Here is a 15,831-nt window from a genome sequence, read left to right as displayed (position 1 = left end):
ATCAGGAGTATTCTGTGTACTTTTGACTGTTATCATAATATAAATGAAAGTTTCCATTGTTTTGTTTCTAAGGAGACAAGTTTAGGGGCATACATGATGCTTTCAAACAACTGAACTATTTCTAAGATTGTCTAAGTGTGTCTTCAATTGTTTCTTTGTTCTAACTCATCAGTGTGACTCAGAATTATTATGATCAAAACCCCTGTTAATTCACATATCTTGAATTTAAAACTGGTATTCATTGTTGTTTTAAAACTCTTACTTTAAAGCAATTACAAAATGTAGTAGTGATGTAAAGCATGAGATACTTAGAGGACTGAAGAGCTTGCAGGGAATTGGCATGTAGGAATAATTAGTGCTTTCCTCAGAAATCCAGCACGAAGCCTTACGTCTTTCTTCCATACTCTCCCTCTCAGTTCTTTTCCAATGCTGCTTTGACTATCCCTGACACAATTCACCTAAGAAATCAAACCTCTGTAGGGCATAACTTTATGTTCATAAGTTATTTTTATCGCTGCTGTTTAACATAATATTTCAGAAATAGAGTAAAATATAATGGAAACCAAGAGAGTAAGTTTAGATGTAGTGAACGGTAGATACTCCCCAGTATGACTGATCAAGACGTCAGATTTGCCTCATGTTCTTGAAAAGAGTATCACTAAGAGTATTATTAGTTTCAGCTTTGTAATTCTTCGGAGAAAAGATGAAGAATTAGCATTATATTTTTATACATATACATATGTATGTATAATGTTATATATAGAACATGCTGTCCAATTTCTCTCTCCATATTGCTGGTCCAGCACACAATTAGTGCTTTGACTTCAATGTTAATTGTTAATTAATGCTGATCTTAAATGTTTTCTAAATTAATATCAACAGGTCAGTTTTAGGCCCATTTCTTTAGTCTCTTTGAAATAGCTGCACTATTTAATACATGTGCTGGCATTTCTTCTTATAGTCAGGGAACAGGTAAAGGCACTAATCACAAAGACATCTTTTTTTTCCCCTCCTAACTTTGCATCCTTCTAGTCTTCTGTTTGCTAGCTTCCTTTTTTGTCTTTGGTAACCTTGGAACAGGTTCTTTTATACAGAGACTTCTCTTCTTTCAAAACCTGCTAATATTAAAACAGTTTATAGAACTTAAGACTTTTTGTTGGCCTAATGATCGTCAAACTAATGAGTAACATCTGTGTTCAATATTGTATTATGTTGAATTTCTAAAATGGCGCTGGGTTTAGAGTTCTAGGATTTAGAATACATCCATTTATATTCAAAATCTGTAGCTCTCTATATTGAAGTTTCTTTAAATTATGTACGCAACCCCTTTATTTTTATTTCTCTCCATCTTCATTGTTAGTTTTTGTAACTTCATTATTGTTCTTCTAGATGCATTTGATCTCTTAGCTCTGTGTTGTTTATCTTTCTCATTTATTCTGCAGCCTTGGTTCAGCTCAGCCTTCAGCTAAAAGAGTGGCTCCACTACATCACTAATATTTCTCTTGTTTGTGTACCTCAGCTTTCTGTGGCTTCCAGTTCCTCCAGTGTTCTCTACTCTCCTTTCCCTTCTATTTTTTCTTTGCTCATTTCTTCATTCATGACTTTTATGTCCTCATCGGAAAATCTGTTCTGAAAGTCTTCTGATTCACCGCAAATATTTTTTTATTTTCACATTCAGAAATAAATCCATGATCTCCACAAAATGAGTCCTCTGTTCCTTCAGTTCTGTTACCCTTCTACTTAAACAGCTTTGTGCTTAATGGTGGAATGTGAGAAGTCCGTTACCTACAGGCCTCTTACCTTATGGTAATATTCTATTTACTCATTTTCGAGAAAAATTAGGTAAAATTGAATAGATGTGGAGAAGAATAAGTACATTGAGTGGAGCAAGGAGTCACTGATGTGGGGTAGTTAAGTTATTTTTAGTGTAACAGTCTTTAGGTTTAAAAAATGTTTTTTGACTATAAAAGCATAAGGAAGGTAAATGCCAAGAAAGAAGGGTTTCAGCCAAAGGCCAATGTCAACAAACAAAAAAGTAGATATAAACTAGTAGTGAATTACTTGAAGCTGGGCATTAAGGAAGTTTTCTTACCAACGGGGGGAGAAGGGCTTTGAAATAGCCCCCCCCAGATGACTAATGGGGGCAAAAGGAGGAGTGGCCAAAAGGTGGTTTAATGTCTGGCAACACACTAGACTCCAACCTAAGACTCAGAGAGTGTGCTTTATTTAGTTACATGCTCCCAGGCTCATCTGCATGGACGTCTTGCATTACTAGATCATTCTTCAGGTCCTAGCCAGTGTCTGTCCCCTCTTACCAGTCCACACTGAGTATCTTTCAGAAGGTTACTGATACAGATATGATGGTTCTACTCATCCTCAGCTCATATCTTCTCTAAACTTTATAGCTTTCACAGATGCAGAAGATTCTCATTGTTTGTCCCCTCTGTCTCCATTTGCCCCAGGTATCCATCCTATATTGTTGCTTCTTTTTCATCATTAAACTCTCAATCTCATCCATCAGTATCTCTTCCCAGTGTCAGCGTCTCATCTTCTTTCATCTTCTAAAGCCCATAGTTGATCATATTGCTGTTACCTAATCTTTTATCTTGTTTGGAGTTCTTCATTACTATGCTGGACCCTCTTTAAAGCAGTTTCTCTTGCACCTAGTTCAAGACATTGGCTCTATAAATATGTTATATATTATATAACATATATTGCATAATATATATTATATAAATACTTTATATGGCTGGTGAATTAAGCATTGCAAGGGAATGTGGTTGGGCACTGAAACTTTATCATTTATTCCATTAACCGCTAGCAGGTGCCTGGTATGATTTTGATCCGGGAAAGGTAGCGGGCTGTCAAATGATTCCTTAGTTGTTTGGAAGTTAGCATGTGCCAGAGACTGTCCCCAGTAGTCAATATGAATGAAGCTACTCTGATTTGGAGCCAGGAAGTTTAATAGCATGGACAGGGTCAGACTGGCAGTTGGCCTTGATACTGCTCCGGTCACTGATGTAAATGTAACTGGTACTTCCAAGTCTCTGGTGACCTCTTTATAACAATGTATTAGAAAGTGCACTCCGTCTTCCCTTAACCTGATAGATTAATTGTCATCCTCTGTTTTCTTTGGTAATGCTTGTGCTCCCTGAATTCCATTGCTGGGCTATGTCTGTTATTGCCTTTACATCTGTATTTGCAGTGTGTCACTGAGAAGGTGTCCTTACCAGCTCTCCATTTTTCTGTTAACATTTCCCAGCTAGATATCCTTTGTTGTTTTTCATTTGCTAGACAACATTTTCTGAAGATACCTCATAACTACCTCTGTTCCAGATCCATCTCTTCCTGCCTTGCTCCGGTACTCTTTTGTTAAAGAACTATGAATTCAAGAAAAAATGATCAAATAGAATCTGAAACTGCCTGTTGCTGACCACTACAGAGCATGTGTTATCTTCAAGTTGAATTTCTTCAGTTCTCACTTTCTGAGTAATATGAGTCCTATAGGTAGTTCTGTGAATACCATTTCAAAGATGCAGCCTTTTCTTTCTGTCTCCACTTTTGTCCAGGCTTTTGTCCTCTTATGATTCAATTGTTGCAACATCCTTCTCTCTGACCTTTGTAAATTCAATATTCCTTTACTCTCATCTTGATTCAGTTCTTGCTTCAAAGTTAATTTCCTGCCCTATCACTTTGCCCATATCATTCCCCTTTACATTTCTCCACTGACTCTCAGGTATCTTTGAGCTCAAACAGAACCAAAAGCAATCCCTGCCAGATCCAGCTTTCATCCCATTCTTGTGAGTATTACAGATTGAACTTAGTGGTTCACCTACTACTTTGAAGTTAAACTTGAGCCATTTCTCTGCCTGCCTTTAGGTGTCATCGTACCCTGATGCTGCTTCATTCCTCAAGTCAAAATTTTAGGTCCCTAGCTCTACTATCCTGAGCCCTAGCACTAATTCAGAAGCTATCACTGTAATTAGTAGTGACCCTGATGTCTTCAGAATTTGCTACATGCTATTTCCTTTGCCTACCCCTTGCCTTCTACATTCTAATGCACAGTGTAGTGGATTCAGCAGAAAACATAAATGTTTGTTGCCTGCAGTTCCTACCCAAACCCTACCCAAAATATAGCTCAGTAAGCCTCAAGTCTGAAAATATGAAGGAGGAGAGGCAGCAATAGCTGTAAAAACGGGACCTGTTCAAGCTACAAGTAGTGTAGAAGTGAATAGCTGTTCCTAACTGGATTCAGTACCCAATTCTAGTTCCACCCTTAAAGCTAGCTTTGACTATAATGCAGTAACTCATATCCGCCTCAGAATGAACCATAAGGTATTTGTTGCTCTTACTCTCTTTCACCTGTCCTGCAAGAGTCCAATGGTATCTCTAAAAAGATACTAAAATTTTCCAGATCTAGCTCTATCAGTTGATGAGCACAGCAAATCCAGAAATATCTGTAAGATATTTACTCTTGCCATTTAATACCTCATTTCATTCCTGATATTGCTTGTCCACCAAGGAATCTTTCTCTTCAGCCCCTTACTTTATTAATCTCTGATCCCAGTCTTAACCCTAACAGTAGCTCAGTCTCTGTCAGTCCTAGGATAGACTGATTTGTTTTTGTAAAAAAACCCAGCCATCCTAGCTTCTCATGGGACTGCTAGTGAGCTTAGCTTTTTATTACTTATTTGAATTCCTGCTCTCTGCCTAGCTTTAGCGTCACAACACATACTTGCCCTCCTTAACAGATCGGCAGTTAAGTAAGTTCTTCCATTATAATTATTAGTTAAAGCTCAGCAATGGCCATGAGCCATTCAGCCTGAATCCTAATCTTGACACTTTTGCAAGAACTGTCACAGGGAAAGACTGCTCAGTTCCTATAGCTTAAACCACAATCAGGATCAAAGTGCTTATTAATTCACTAATGACAGATAATTAGCTGGTAATATGTGAAGTATACATTCAGGATCAATATCAGCATTACAGCAAATAAACCACAGTATTAGACAACTACAAAATGTTAATAAACACCTGAAGTTTCTAAATGCAACCTCCAAAGTTTCAGTTGCACTTGCAGGCATGCGTGCATATCAAGTGTTAATGTGTACAAAGCTTTACATTCATGTACAACCCCTCTCACAGGTAGTATGGGTTATGAACATACGCAGTCTATTCTGGCATCGTGGGTTGTCCTACTTGCACAAACCTCTTGTTGGAGGTGTGGGTACTCCAGCTCTATGTGTGCTCATGCAGCTCCTTCCAATCTACTGATCCATATGTTGGCAAGAAAGCCCCCCCAACAAGGCTGCCTACATACAGAAAGATGTGAGTCCCTACGAGTCTGGAGAAGAGGAGGCTGAGGGGAGACCTTATCACCCTCTACAACTGCCTGAAAGGAGGCTGTAGCGAGGTGGGTGTTGGTCTCTTCTCCCTGGTAACGGGCAATAGGATGAGGGGAAATGGCCTCAAGTTGCTCTGGGCCAGGTTCAGGTTAGACATTAGGAAAAAATTTTTCACCAAAAGGGTTGTTAAGCATTGGAATGGACTGCCTAGGGAAGTGGTCGAGTCCCCATCCCTGGAGGTATTTAAAAGATGGGCAGACGAGGTGCTTAGGGACATGGTTTAGTGGTGGTGTGGCAGTGCTAGGTTAACGGTTGGACTTGGTGATGTTAAAGGTCTTTTCCTAGATTCTATGATTCTATGAGGTGGACTGCGTGCTGTCACCCTCCTGGCTGAGCACAGGTTAGTCTGGCAGGGAGGCTGCGCTGTCTGGCTTAGACAGAGGTGGTGCTGGCAAGGTGATGTCTGTTTGTATCAACTTGGGGTTTGATTACTGCTGTTTCCAGTCCAGATTTTCTCCCCAGCCCCTCCTTACAAATTTTCATGTTTCTTTTATACTTAAAGGTAACTTGGTTTCAAAAGTAACTTTGATGTTTCTCACCAAATCACAGAATGGTTGAGGTTGGAAAGGACTTTTTTAGGTCATCTGGTCCAACCCCCTTGCTCCAGCAGGGCCACTGAGAGCGAGTTGCCCAGGGCTGTGTCCAGGTGGATGGAAAGTACCACGTCTCTGGATGACAAGTTCCAGTGCTTGCTCACCCTCACAGTAACAAAGTGTTTCCTGATGTTCAGAGGGAACCTCCTGTCTTTCAGTTTGTACCCATTACCTCTGGTCCTGTCACTGGGCACCACTGAAAAGTCCGACTCCATCCTCCTTCCACCTTCCCTTCAGGTATATATAGACATTGATGAGGTCCCCCCCGAACCTTCTTTTCCCTTGGCTGAACAGCACCAGGTCTCTCAGCCTTTCCCCACAAGAGAGATACTCCAGTCCCTTCATAATCTGAGTGGCCCTGTGATGGACTCTCTCAAGCAGGTCCATATCTCTCTCTCACTGAGGAGCTCAGAACTGGACCCAGCACTCCATGTGCAGCCTCACCAGTGCTGAGGGGAAGGATCACCTCCCTTGACATGCTGGCAATACTTGGTCTAATGCAGCCCAAGATACCGTTCATCTTCCTTGCTTCAATGGCACGTTGCTGTCTTGTGTAAAGCTGTTGAATCAAGCTAATGGTTGTCTTGCTCTTTAACATGTCCAGTCAGGGCCTGATAATAGTCTTCCTTTTTAATATAATTTTAATATAACATCCTTCAGACAATCAGTATCTATGTATACATACACTATTCACACAGTTGTATCTTAGCAGGTCTTGTTGTTCAGACCATTTACTAAGGGTGGCCATTAAAATCTCCTATGAACTCTGCATTGTTGCTGGCACCAACTATCACTTTTTACTGAGATATTTGTAAGATCCAGTAATTAACCTAGTTCTTCAGCCTACTTTGGATTCTTTTCTGAACTCTAATTATAAACTCAATACTAATCCTTTCCAAACAAAAGCCCAGTGTCCCATAACAGGTAAAGAACTAAGATTTCTGTCTGTTCGCTATTAGCTACAGCTCTCATCCTAAACCCCAGAGTAATAATCAAGGTTTTCAGTGCTTCCGAAGTCTGTACTAGTGATGATAAACCTTCTTGATACTTGATATATTTGTTTTTAAAAGCATAGATGTTTGCATCTGCCTAGATCCATTAGTTGTTTTCTGTTTGGTCTGTTTGTTGGTTATCTTTTATTTCTGCTGCACAAACAGGGTTCATGTGATTGCCTAGTTTTCTGGGTCTCCATTTAACCAATGATAATTCTGTTGCAGCTTTTCTGTAAGCTGACACTTTTTGGTGGAGCTTTTATGCCAGCACTATAGAACTCTGTCACCCCTGATGATGGAGACTCATCTGACCTTAACATTTTGTGTGGTGGTTCCAGCCACTTCTCTCTACTTCTTTACAAAAAACAGAGAAAGTAAGAAGTTAGTATGTTGAATGTATTGCTCATTCACACCGGTTTTTATATAACAAGATCTGTAGCCATGCATTCTAAAGGTTGCACAAAATATTTGAGTAAGGTAGAGAGACTGTTCAGTTTCAAGGAAAAATGTATCTATCTAGACAACGACATTTTCATACGGTATGTTGCATCCCAACAGAAGCAATGTTGTAACCTTTCAACTTCCAAAGAAACCAGATCCACAGCCCATTTACCAAGTAGAGATTCAGCAGAAAGTGCACGATATATGGACAGTCAACAACAGGATTACCCTGTCAGTCATCAGTACCCTTGATCAGATCGCTCATTTGCAGTAACAGTTGAGTCACAGGGCTCCTTTTTTTTGCAAGCTTCTTAACACTGTTTGAATGAACCCCAAACCAGCAGTAACAATTTGTGTTAGTTCACTTACAGTTTCTATCATCTAGGTGCACACGTGACCCACAAAGATCCTGCTAGCTCTCTAATTGCTGACATTTAGTGAATTTTGCAAGGTGAATCTTTAGCAGTCTCACCACTAACCTCAAGCACATAAAACTTGCTTCAGTTTTATTGTTGTGTCAGTGGCCAAAAGCAGCACTTTACAGTTTTTATATAATTCTTCTGCAAGTTCTTCAGTCAGACATTCAGTGGCTATGGGATATACGTCTATGCCAGTAGAATTAAACTTGGGACCTACAGCTGGACTATACTATTCTGTCTTCCAACTTGGATTTAGTTTTTGAAAGCTTAATAAACTGATCACAAAATGATGTAAAGTGCCTGTTCTTCTTTAAAAACCAGATTTAGAATCAGGCTATGTGTTTACAAATATTTTATAGGTTTGCATTAGAATGTAAAACTAGTGGCTACACCTACTAGTCAGTTAAACAATTTGTCCCAAGCACTATAACACAGTTACCTATGTGGTTGTGTTGTTAGAAAGTTCCTTGGCATTATTCTCACCTAGCACTTTCCCAGATAATTCATAGATGTGGTTTAGGAGTTACTTCAGTGTAGAAACCAGTAGGAAGTTTGGATGTGGCTTGCCTCTCTGGATGGTGAGCATTTACTAGTGTGTATGTGGCCAGTCTATGCCAGTTGGCCTCAAAGTCAAAGGCTCTGGCACTTTTCAACCGATTAATATAAATGTGGCCAATGTATCTGTTCTATAGCAACTTTCTAGACAATGCTTTCATTCTGAGGTAAATGTGCTATAATTAAAGATAGTTTTATCATGCTCTCCTTCACTCTGGGCTGGTACTACAGCACGCCCAACAGGCTGTAAATTCACTCTAGTTTATACCTCATCAGTTCCTTGATTCATAACAGTAGTCCTTAGCAAAAAGTTCAAATCGTTATGGTATATAAAGATGAATAAAAATGAAATAATATCGTGGTCAGAGCAATTTGTTATCCAGCATACGCCATACCCATGTATGCTAGAGCACTGAATATGTATGCTGGCTGCTGCACTAATTGATCTTCAGCCAAAATTTCTATATTTCTGTTTTGACCACTGTGTTTGTAGAAGTGTGCTGTATGTGTTCAGATACCATTAATTAAGGATTTTCCACAATGTAATTTGTTTTTATTCCAGTGTGCATACTCATAAATCTCAATGACTTCAGTATCATGAGCTGTATGTAGCACTGTAGCACCATCTTGTGTGAGCTGCAAACGTGGTTTCAGTATATGTATTCAGCAGTCTTCATGTTGACTATAACGATTCTATTTAAAACCCTCTTAGTAAAACTGAAATTGGGAAACAAGAACATGAAACAGCTCCCCCTTATACTATGTGTGGTTTATAGATTTCATAACAGTGCATTCATTTAAGATACCTGTTTGTTAGGATGATCCATTGTAAATATGAGGCATGGGATGCTGTAATCTGGAGACATTAAATATGCATTTTATCTGTTTTATGCTACAGAAATGCACAAGTAATGCACAGATGAGAATCTTTGTGAGAAATAAAGTTAAACTGTAGTATAGGAAAGAGCTGCTAGGGAAAATAAAGTAGGAATTTTTATGAAATAGTGGACAGGAATAAAGCTGGAAAATGCTTTTAAATGATAGCAGGTAGCAAATGGGGCAAGGACGCAGAAATCAATGTTCGTAATCAGCTGTAGTGCTTTGAGGTTTCTGCGTGTTTGGAAAGATACACATGCACATTCTCAGGGGCAAAAAGTGAGAAGGGAAATGCATAAAACAATCTTGTTCATATGACAGAGCAAACACTGCTTGGAGGCGTGATTGTCATGCATCAAATGCACTCCTACACTTCAGTCTCTCACACGCACTTCTTTTGTTCCACCCGTTCATGCTTTGTGTCTAGTTTCCCTTCATTTTTCTTCCTACTTTTACTGTGCCAATTTCAGTAGACTCTATAGTTTGTTGTGAGGAATTATTGTCTTATTAATGCAAGTTCAGCCATGGAGGAGGTAACTACTACTTGCTGCCATCGTAGCGAGTCCAACATATTAAAGTGGGGTAACAGTTCTGCTGTTGAATGTAATGAAAAGAAGCGCTCTCAGTTACTTTTAGCACTTTCAGTGTCTTCTTTTGTGATGTCAATTATCTAATTTTTCCAAGTATATTAACATAGTTTGGGCAGTTACATAGTAGCCCTCATTTTTTTTGAGCGATTATCCATTTGAACATTTAAGTAATGGAAACACATACGGTTAAGAACTCAAAATATATGAATTTGTAGCCTTCATCGTAATATAAAATGCTCTTTTACCCATGCGCACTGCCTGAATGTGGGACATGGGTAAAACGCACCCCATCTTCCTTTTTATGTGCAACTGAGTCATAACTGTTTTCATGCCTTAGCACCCAAAGAGTCCTGAGCCACAGTATTTTCTTACTGTTCTTCAGTTAGAACCAGGAGTGAAAAGTCAAAGCATTTTTTACTTCTGTGGTTTTTGCTATGATTTCCTCAATTGAAATATCTAGCTTCAAACCACACTTTGCATGGGAACACATCATATCATCCTGACTACATCAAATGCTTGAATTCTTGGAGGAAGAGCATGTAATTGCTCAATACTCAGTCCATCAGGGTTTCAGAAAGTGAAAAGCTGTATTGCTGCCTGGTTTTTGGTAGGAGTAACTGGTGGAGATAAGGACCTGATAAACATGGGTCTTCTTATCTGTGTTTTTTTTTCACATCATAAGAAGTAGTGGTGTGTAACTTCTGATCACGAACTTTGATGTCAGGAGAGAGAGATTGTGTGATCAAGGAAGACAGCATTTGACTTCTCTGCAACCAACACTGTCCCAGCATGTGGCCAAAGAATTTTGTACTAAGCTTTGATGATTGCTACAAATGCAGATCATGAAGGGAAAGGACTGGCCTATGGAATGAACATATATATTGACAGATGCTGGGGAAAAAAAAATAATTATGCAGTTCATGCATACATTTGTCATCCATTATTCTTCTCGGTCCTGTTTTGGCTACAGTTTGTATTTGTGAAGCTTGGGAGCAAAAGGTTTTTTCGTTTTTCTTTTGAAATGATAAAAGCAACTAGAAGAAAACTTCTATGGGTATCAGTTGTTGGCAACAGACTGACAAAAGAAAAGCTGTATCAGTGCTTTTCTCGTTGTCCTTTTTAGCTCTGTACTTACAATGTGTAGACTAAGAAGAGCTTGGGTTTCCCCTTTTGCAACACGGTTCTGGCAGCAAGCAGGTAGAGCTAATGCTAAAAGCCTTTAAGCTTGCATGCTTGAGCATTTGTGCAGCCATCATGTCAGTATGAGCAATACATTCTCAAATCTCTCCACTTGACTGTGTAAACATCTTCGTTATTTCCTCTTAATTAGTCTTCCATTGCACCTTCCATTTTTCACTTTTAGATGCATTCATGTGAGAGATCGAACTCTTTTCTAAATCAACGTTAAACAAATGCAACTACCTTGTATAGTACAGACAGTTAAAGGAATTGAGAGCAAATATGATTATTAGCAAATTGAAGATACTGACTTAGATTGAAAGTTCAATAGTAATAAACGTGGAAATATGTGCTAAAAAAGTGTCAACAGGAGTGGGGGCTGGATAATGGTATCCAGACTTTGGGTGATTTTACCTCTAGATCAGAAAACTTGATGGCACGATTCCAACCCCAGTTAAGGACTGATATAGTTACATATGAGAGAATAAAAGCCATTTGTATATGTAGTCTAAAATACTACATATGCGAGCCAAGTTGCTTCCAGTGCATCAAACCATAATCCATTCTCTCCGCTAGCATGTTTCGTGTGTTTTGTTCAATATGCCAGGTACACCAAAATCCCAGATGCTGCAAACCCTGTGGAAAGAGAAGGGAAGTGCTGTGGTTATTTTGTACTTTACCATCCTGTATTCTGAATATTGTTAAAAAAAATCAAAATCATTGATATGAACTTTGTAATTTATGAAGAAATTGTTACAGAACTGAAACCTGCAAGTTGTTCTGTTCAGGAATCTTTCAGGAAGTACTCTCGCTTTCTTCAACGCACGGGTTTTGTTCCCACTGTCTCTTTTCAACTATTTGAGACACATAGAAAACATTGATGATCTTTATTTTGCACAGAGTACTACTTTATTTATTAAATAGGCTGTGCTGGTAGGCTAGAATCCAAGTTTTACTTACCTAAAAATGTAGTGCAAATGAAAGGGGTTTTTGTCAGTGGTTTATATGTTCAGATAAATTATTTTGGTGTCTTTGTCACTATTTTCTACTGTCATTTAAGGACTTACTATATCTGCAGTTTAGTAATTTACTTTTTATTTAATTTCTTTCACTTCAGGTAACTCTTCGAGCAGTCCAGTAGAAGTGACAGCACTTTATTCATTTGAAGGACAACAGCCGGGTGACTTGACTTTCAAAGCTGGAGACAAAATCACAGTCACAACCAAAACGGATTCCCAGTTTGATTGGTGGGAGGGAAGAATAGGAGAACAAACTGGCATCTTTCCGGCCAATTATGTTGCCATAAGTAACAACTAAATTTGTATAGAAGAAAATGTTGAAGCAGTAATATATTTACACTGAAAAATATATTTTAACTTTTCAGATTTTATTAAAAAGAGATTCTTGATCAAGACTATTCTAACACAAAAATTGAAATGCATTAAATGACCTTGACTTTCCCCTAAATTTATTTCTTAAATAAACAGTAGGTGACAGTCAGTTTACAATGAAGTTTTATTTTTGAGCAAGTTGCTGTATAAAAAGTACTCCAATTTGTGTCTAGTTTCAATTCTGTCTTGCTATATGGATTTATTTTTTACATGAGGGAAAAATTACAAACAATTTAAAACCAGACATGCTGAAAAAATACCAATTTTAGTAAATTATATAATTTATGGTCTCTATAATAAATGGTCTCAAATTTGCTTCAAATGATCTCTGAGTTGGAGTTCTTTACTTTTACTAAACACAGATATTTTTTCACAGGTATGGCAGAAGAAATTACCTTCATACATGGTTTTAAAAACCACTTTAGGCATTGTAGTTTTTCTTAGTAACTATTTTAGGTCTGGTCCCCAATGTTTGTCCTTGTTAGGCCTTTTTTTAAACCTTTTTTTAAACAACTCTGTAACAGTTAAGCAGTTCAGCTTCTCTGATAGCTTGTCTTATATTGCCCTCATCTCTGAAGAATTTAAGCACTTCTGAAAGTTTGTTTAATAAAATGCATGACCAGTCCTTCCCAGAAAATATATAGGCTTATGATGTCCCTTGATTCCTGCAGGAACTTTTTCAACAGATGGAAAGCAATATAGAGAAATCTCTGCCTGGTTCACATGTGAGCTTGCACAACTTTTCCTGCTCCTTTCCATTTAAGATTTTTTAAATATTTAATCTTCAAGGAAAGAGCAACATAGAGTAAATTACAGAATAAATTATTAACACTAAGATAGGAAAGATATTTCTGTAGGATATACGTAGTAATAATGTATAGCACTATCATTCTCACATTTCAACTTCATTTTGAGTATTTTTGTAAATCAGCTTCATTTTACAGATGCAGATATTGACTTGAAAGGCGATGTGGCAAATCAGAGCAGAAGTGAGAATGAGACTTGCAGGTCATGAGCACCAGTTTAGTTTCCTTCTTGTTGCTGGATATGCTGAATTTGCTTCTTGTATGGAGTTAATGCCGACATGATAGTTGTGCTTCTTTGGTCTCAGCTTTTCCCCACTTGAAAATGTATTTTGTTAAGTCCTTGCTCCTTCTAACAGTGCCATGAGAATCAGATGGAAAATGAGTATGTGTGATCTTTCCACCAACCAAGTTGCAGTTGATCTGCTATTCTGATCTACTAATCTGTCAGGTGCTGTTGAGCTGTAAGTTATCCCATCTGAATGGCGGGGTTAAGCTTTGTATAGAGAAAGACTTAGTGTCATTAGAAAATCATTCCATTCCACTCATTGGCAAAAGTTTCTGGATTTCTTTCAGAGTGGGCCACACGTTTTTGATAAACAAACTCAAAATGAGACAGAAGAGACTGAAACGGTAGTCAAATGTATTTACTACCTTTCAGTGAAAATCTTCTTTACCTCATAGACAAGACAGATGTATGTGATCTGTCTTCAGACAGATACCACCACCAAACGGATCCATACTGCTTGCAGGTATTTTTTTAGGAAGGATTTTCCAACTAGTTGGAAAGTAGCTGCAGTGGAGTGTTAATCTACGCCTTTAGAAGGACTGTTGTAGCATCTGCCAATATGAGGTGAGAAAGCAAATTCTGTGCTTGCCTATCTTTCACAGACTGCATCTATTGCGTATTAAGCAAGGAAATGCTAAACCATCTAATATCAAAACTCAGTGAACAGGATTAATAACAATAATAATAATAATATTAATAATAATATCATGGACCCGGAAGCTAGATATGCCACATATTCACAAAGAATCACTTCTGCATTTTTTATACCTTGTTGCTGCACTTTGGTTATGCAGTACAAGCTGAAGCATCCACTAGCAGAATTGTGCTGTAGTAATTCATTAGTCATTTCCTTCTGCTGGCTGCTTTTTCCTTTGTGTAGGGTTAAAGCTTCTTAACTCATCTCAAGTGTCTGCTTCCATGAAACTGTCAGAATTCATGAACTTGCACAGTAAAATCTTTTTATTGTTTATGTAAATTCAGTTTCTTGGATTGATTTAGCTTAGTTTGGGAAAAATGAGGGTTGTCTAACCTAAGCATTCATGGTAGTATGTAGACTCTGAAGGATAGTACTGGTTAATTGCTAAATCCAAGCCATGTGTTGAAGGGGAAATATTAAATGGGAAGTGTATCTCGTACCTGGAAAATTACCTTCTTCCTCTAAATACAATACAGGAAAGCAGATTCAGTGGAGTAGCCTAATGCAAGGGAAGCAATTGGTTGTCAAACCTTCTTGAAGCACTACAGAACTCTACGGTCTGATTCCGTGTGCCTTTGACACAGGCTGGATCAACGCAAGTCAGTGAGCTTTGGCTACTTCCAAAAGTGGTTTTATTTACAGGCTTTACAGTAAAAGGCCATCTGCATGATCCTGTAAACGAAGAGATCTGTAAGAAACAGGTAGTTATGTAGCAGGTTTTCTGCAGCAGGTCTAGGAACAAAAACCTAAGAGATGTTTATGTTCTGGTAAGAGAGGTTTTCCATGAGAGAAAGTCCATGTGTTCCTTTGCTACAGGATGCTTGACCCAGATCCAGAAGAAAGAGAAGATACTGAAGAAGATGGTGCCTCTAGCACAAAGTATTATATGTGTTTGTAGATCAGTTACGAGACACCTGCCATCCAATTTTTAGTGGGGAGGTTGTTAGGATAGATGTCTGTAGGACCAAATCAGTAGGTATCTGTACTAGAAGAGAAAAAATGGGTTATGGAGCCGTGGGGTTCCCTCAACGAGATGCTTAATAAGAGGTACAGAGATTACAAGCAAAGTACTTCTGCTGTGGTGTTGAGCAATTCATCATCTTGCTCATATAAGCACTTACCCACAGCATATGAAACAACTGTTTTTATTGCTCAAGCACAGTACATCAGATAATAGTAATTTCTCTATAAATAATACAGGTACTTCCCATATTTATTTTGTGACTATATTTTATATATGGCAGCCCAAGTTCCTGTCAGTCTTCTATTTTGAGCAGGATAATTCCTGAAGTGTAATAGTTGGAGTTTTGAGGTCTGTATTCAACATCATCAGGTAACTTAATCATAGCTGATTTTAACATTAAATGTTTCACCATCCTGAACAGTCAAAGTAGAATTCTTTCTTGGAGGAAATCTTATGGGTTATCATATTATAGGCTTCAAAATTTTAAGTCCATGGTGTCCAGAAATATCTTTTTCCTTTGCACCTCTAGGCATTTTTCTCTGGATGGGATTATCGATGGGTCATGGGATTGGCAGATCAGTTTTGCAAGGTGCACGCAAAAAGAATGAAAACTTCATTTATGGTCATACTCAGCATG

The 15,831-nt window shown here is 38.2% G+C and overlaps 1 protein-coding gene across 1 annotated transcript in view; it reads left to right on the top strand.

Annotated features, from left to right (window-relative positions):
* Nucleotides 1-12,367, top strand: part of SH3YL1 (SH3 and SYLF domain containing 1) — a 51,212-nt gene extending 38,845 nt beyond the window's left edge. Inside the window, exon 11 of the mRNA XM_035889919.1 lies at nucleotides 12,168-12,367. Coding sequence (XP_035745812.1) covers nucleotides 12,168-12,367 — 200 coding nt within the window. The remainder of the gene's footprint in view (nucleotides 1-12,167) is intronic.
* Nucleotides 12,368-15,831: the final 3,464 nt, after the last annotated feature.

Source organism: Egretta garzetta, unplaced genomic scaffold, assembly GCF_000687185.1.
Source record: "Egretta garzetta isolate BGI_Z169 unplaced genomic scaffold, ASM68718v1 scaffold62, whole genome shotgun sequence".
Taxonomy (NCBI): Eukaryota; Metazoa; Chordata; class Aves; order Pelecaniformes; family Ardeidae; genus Egretta; species Egretta garzetta.
This window is presented reverse-complemented; position numbering and strand designations above follow the sequence as displayed.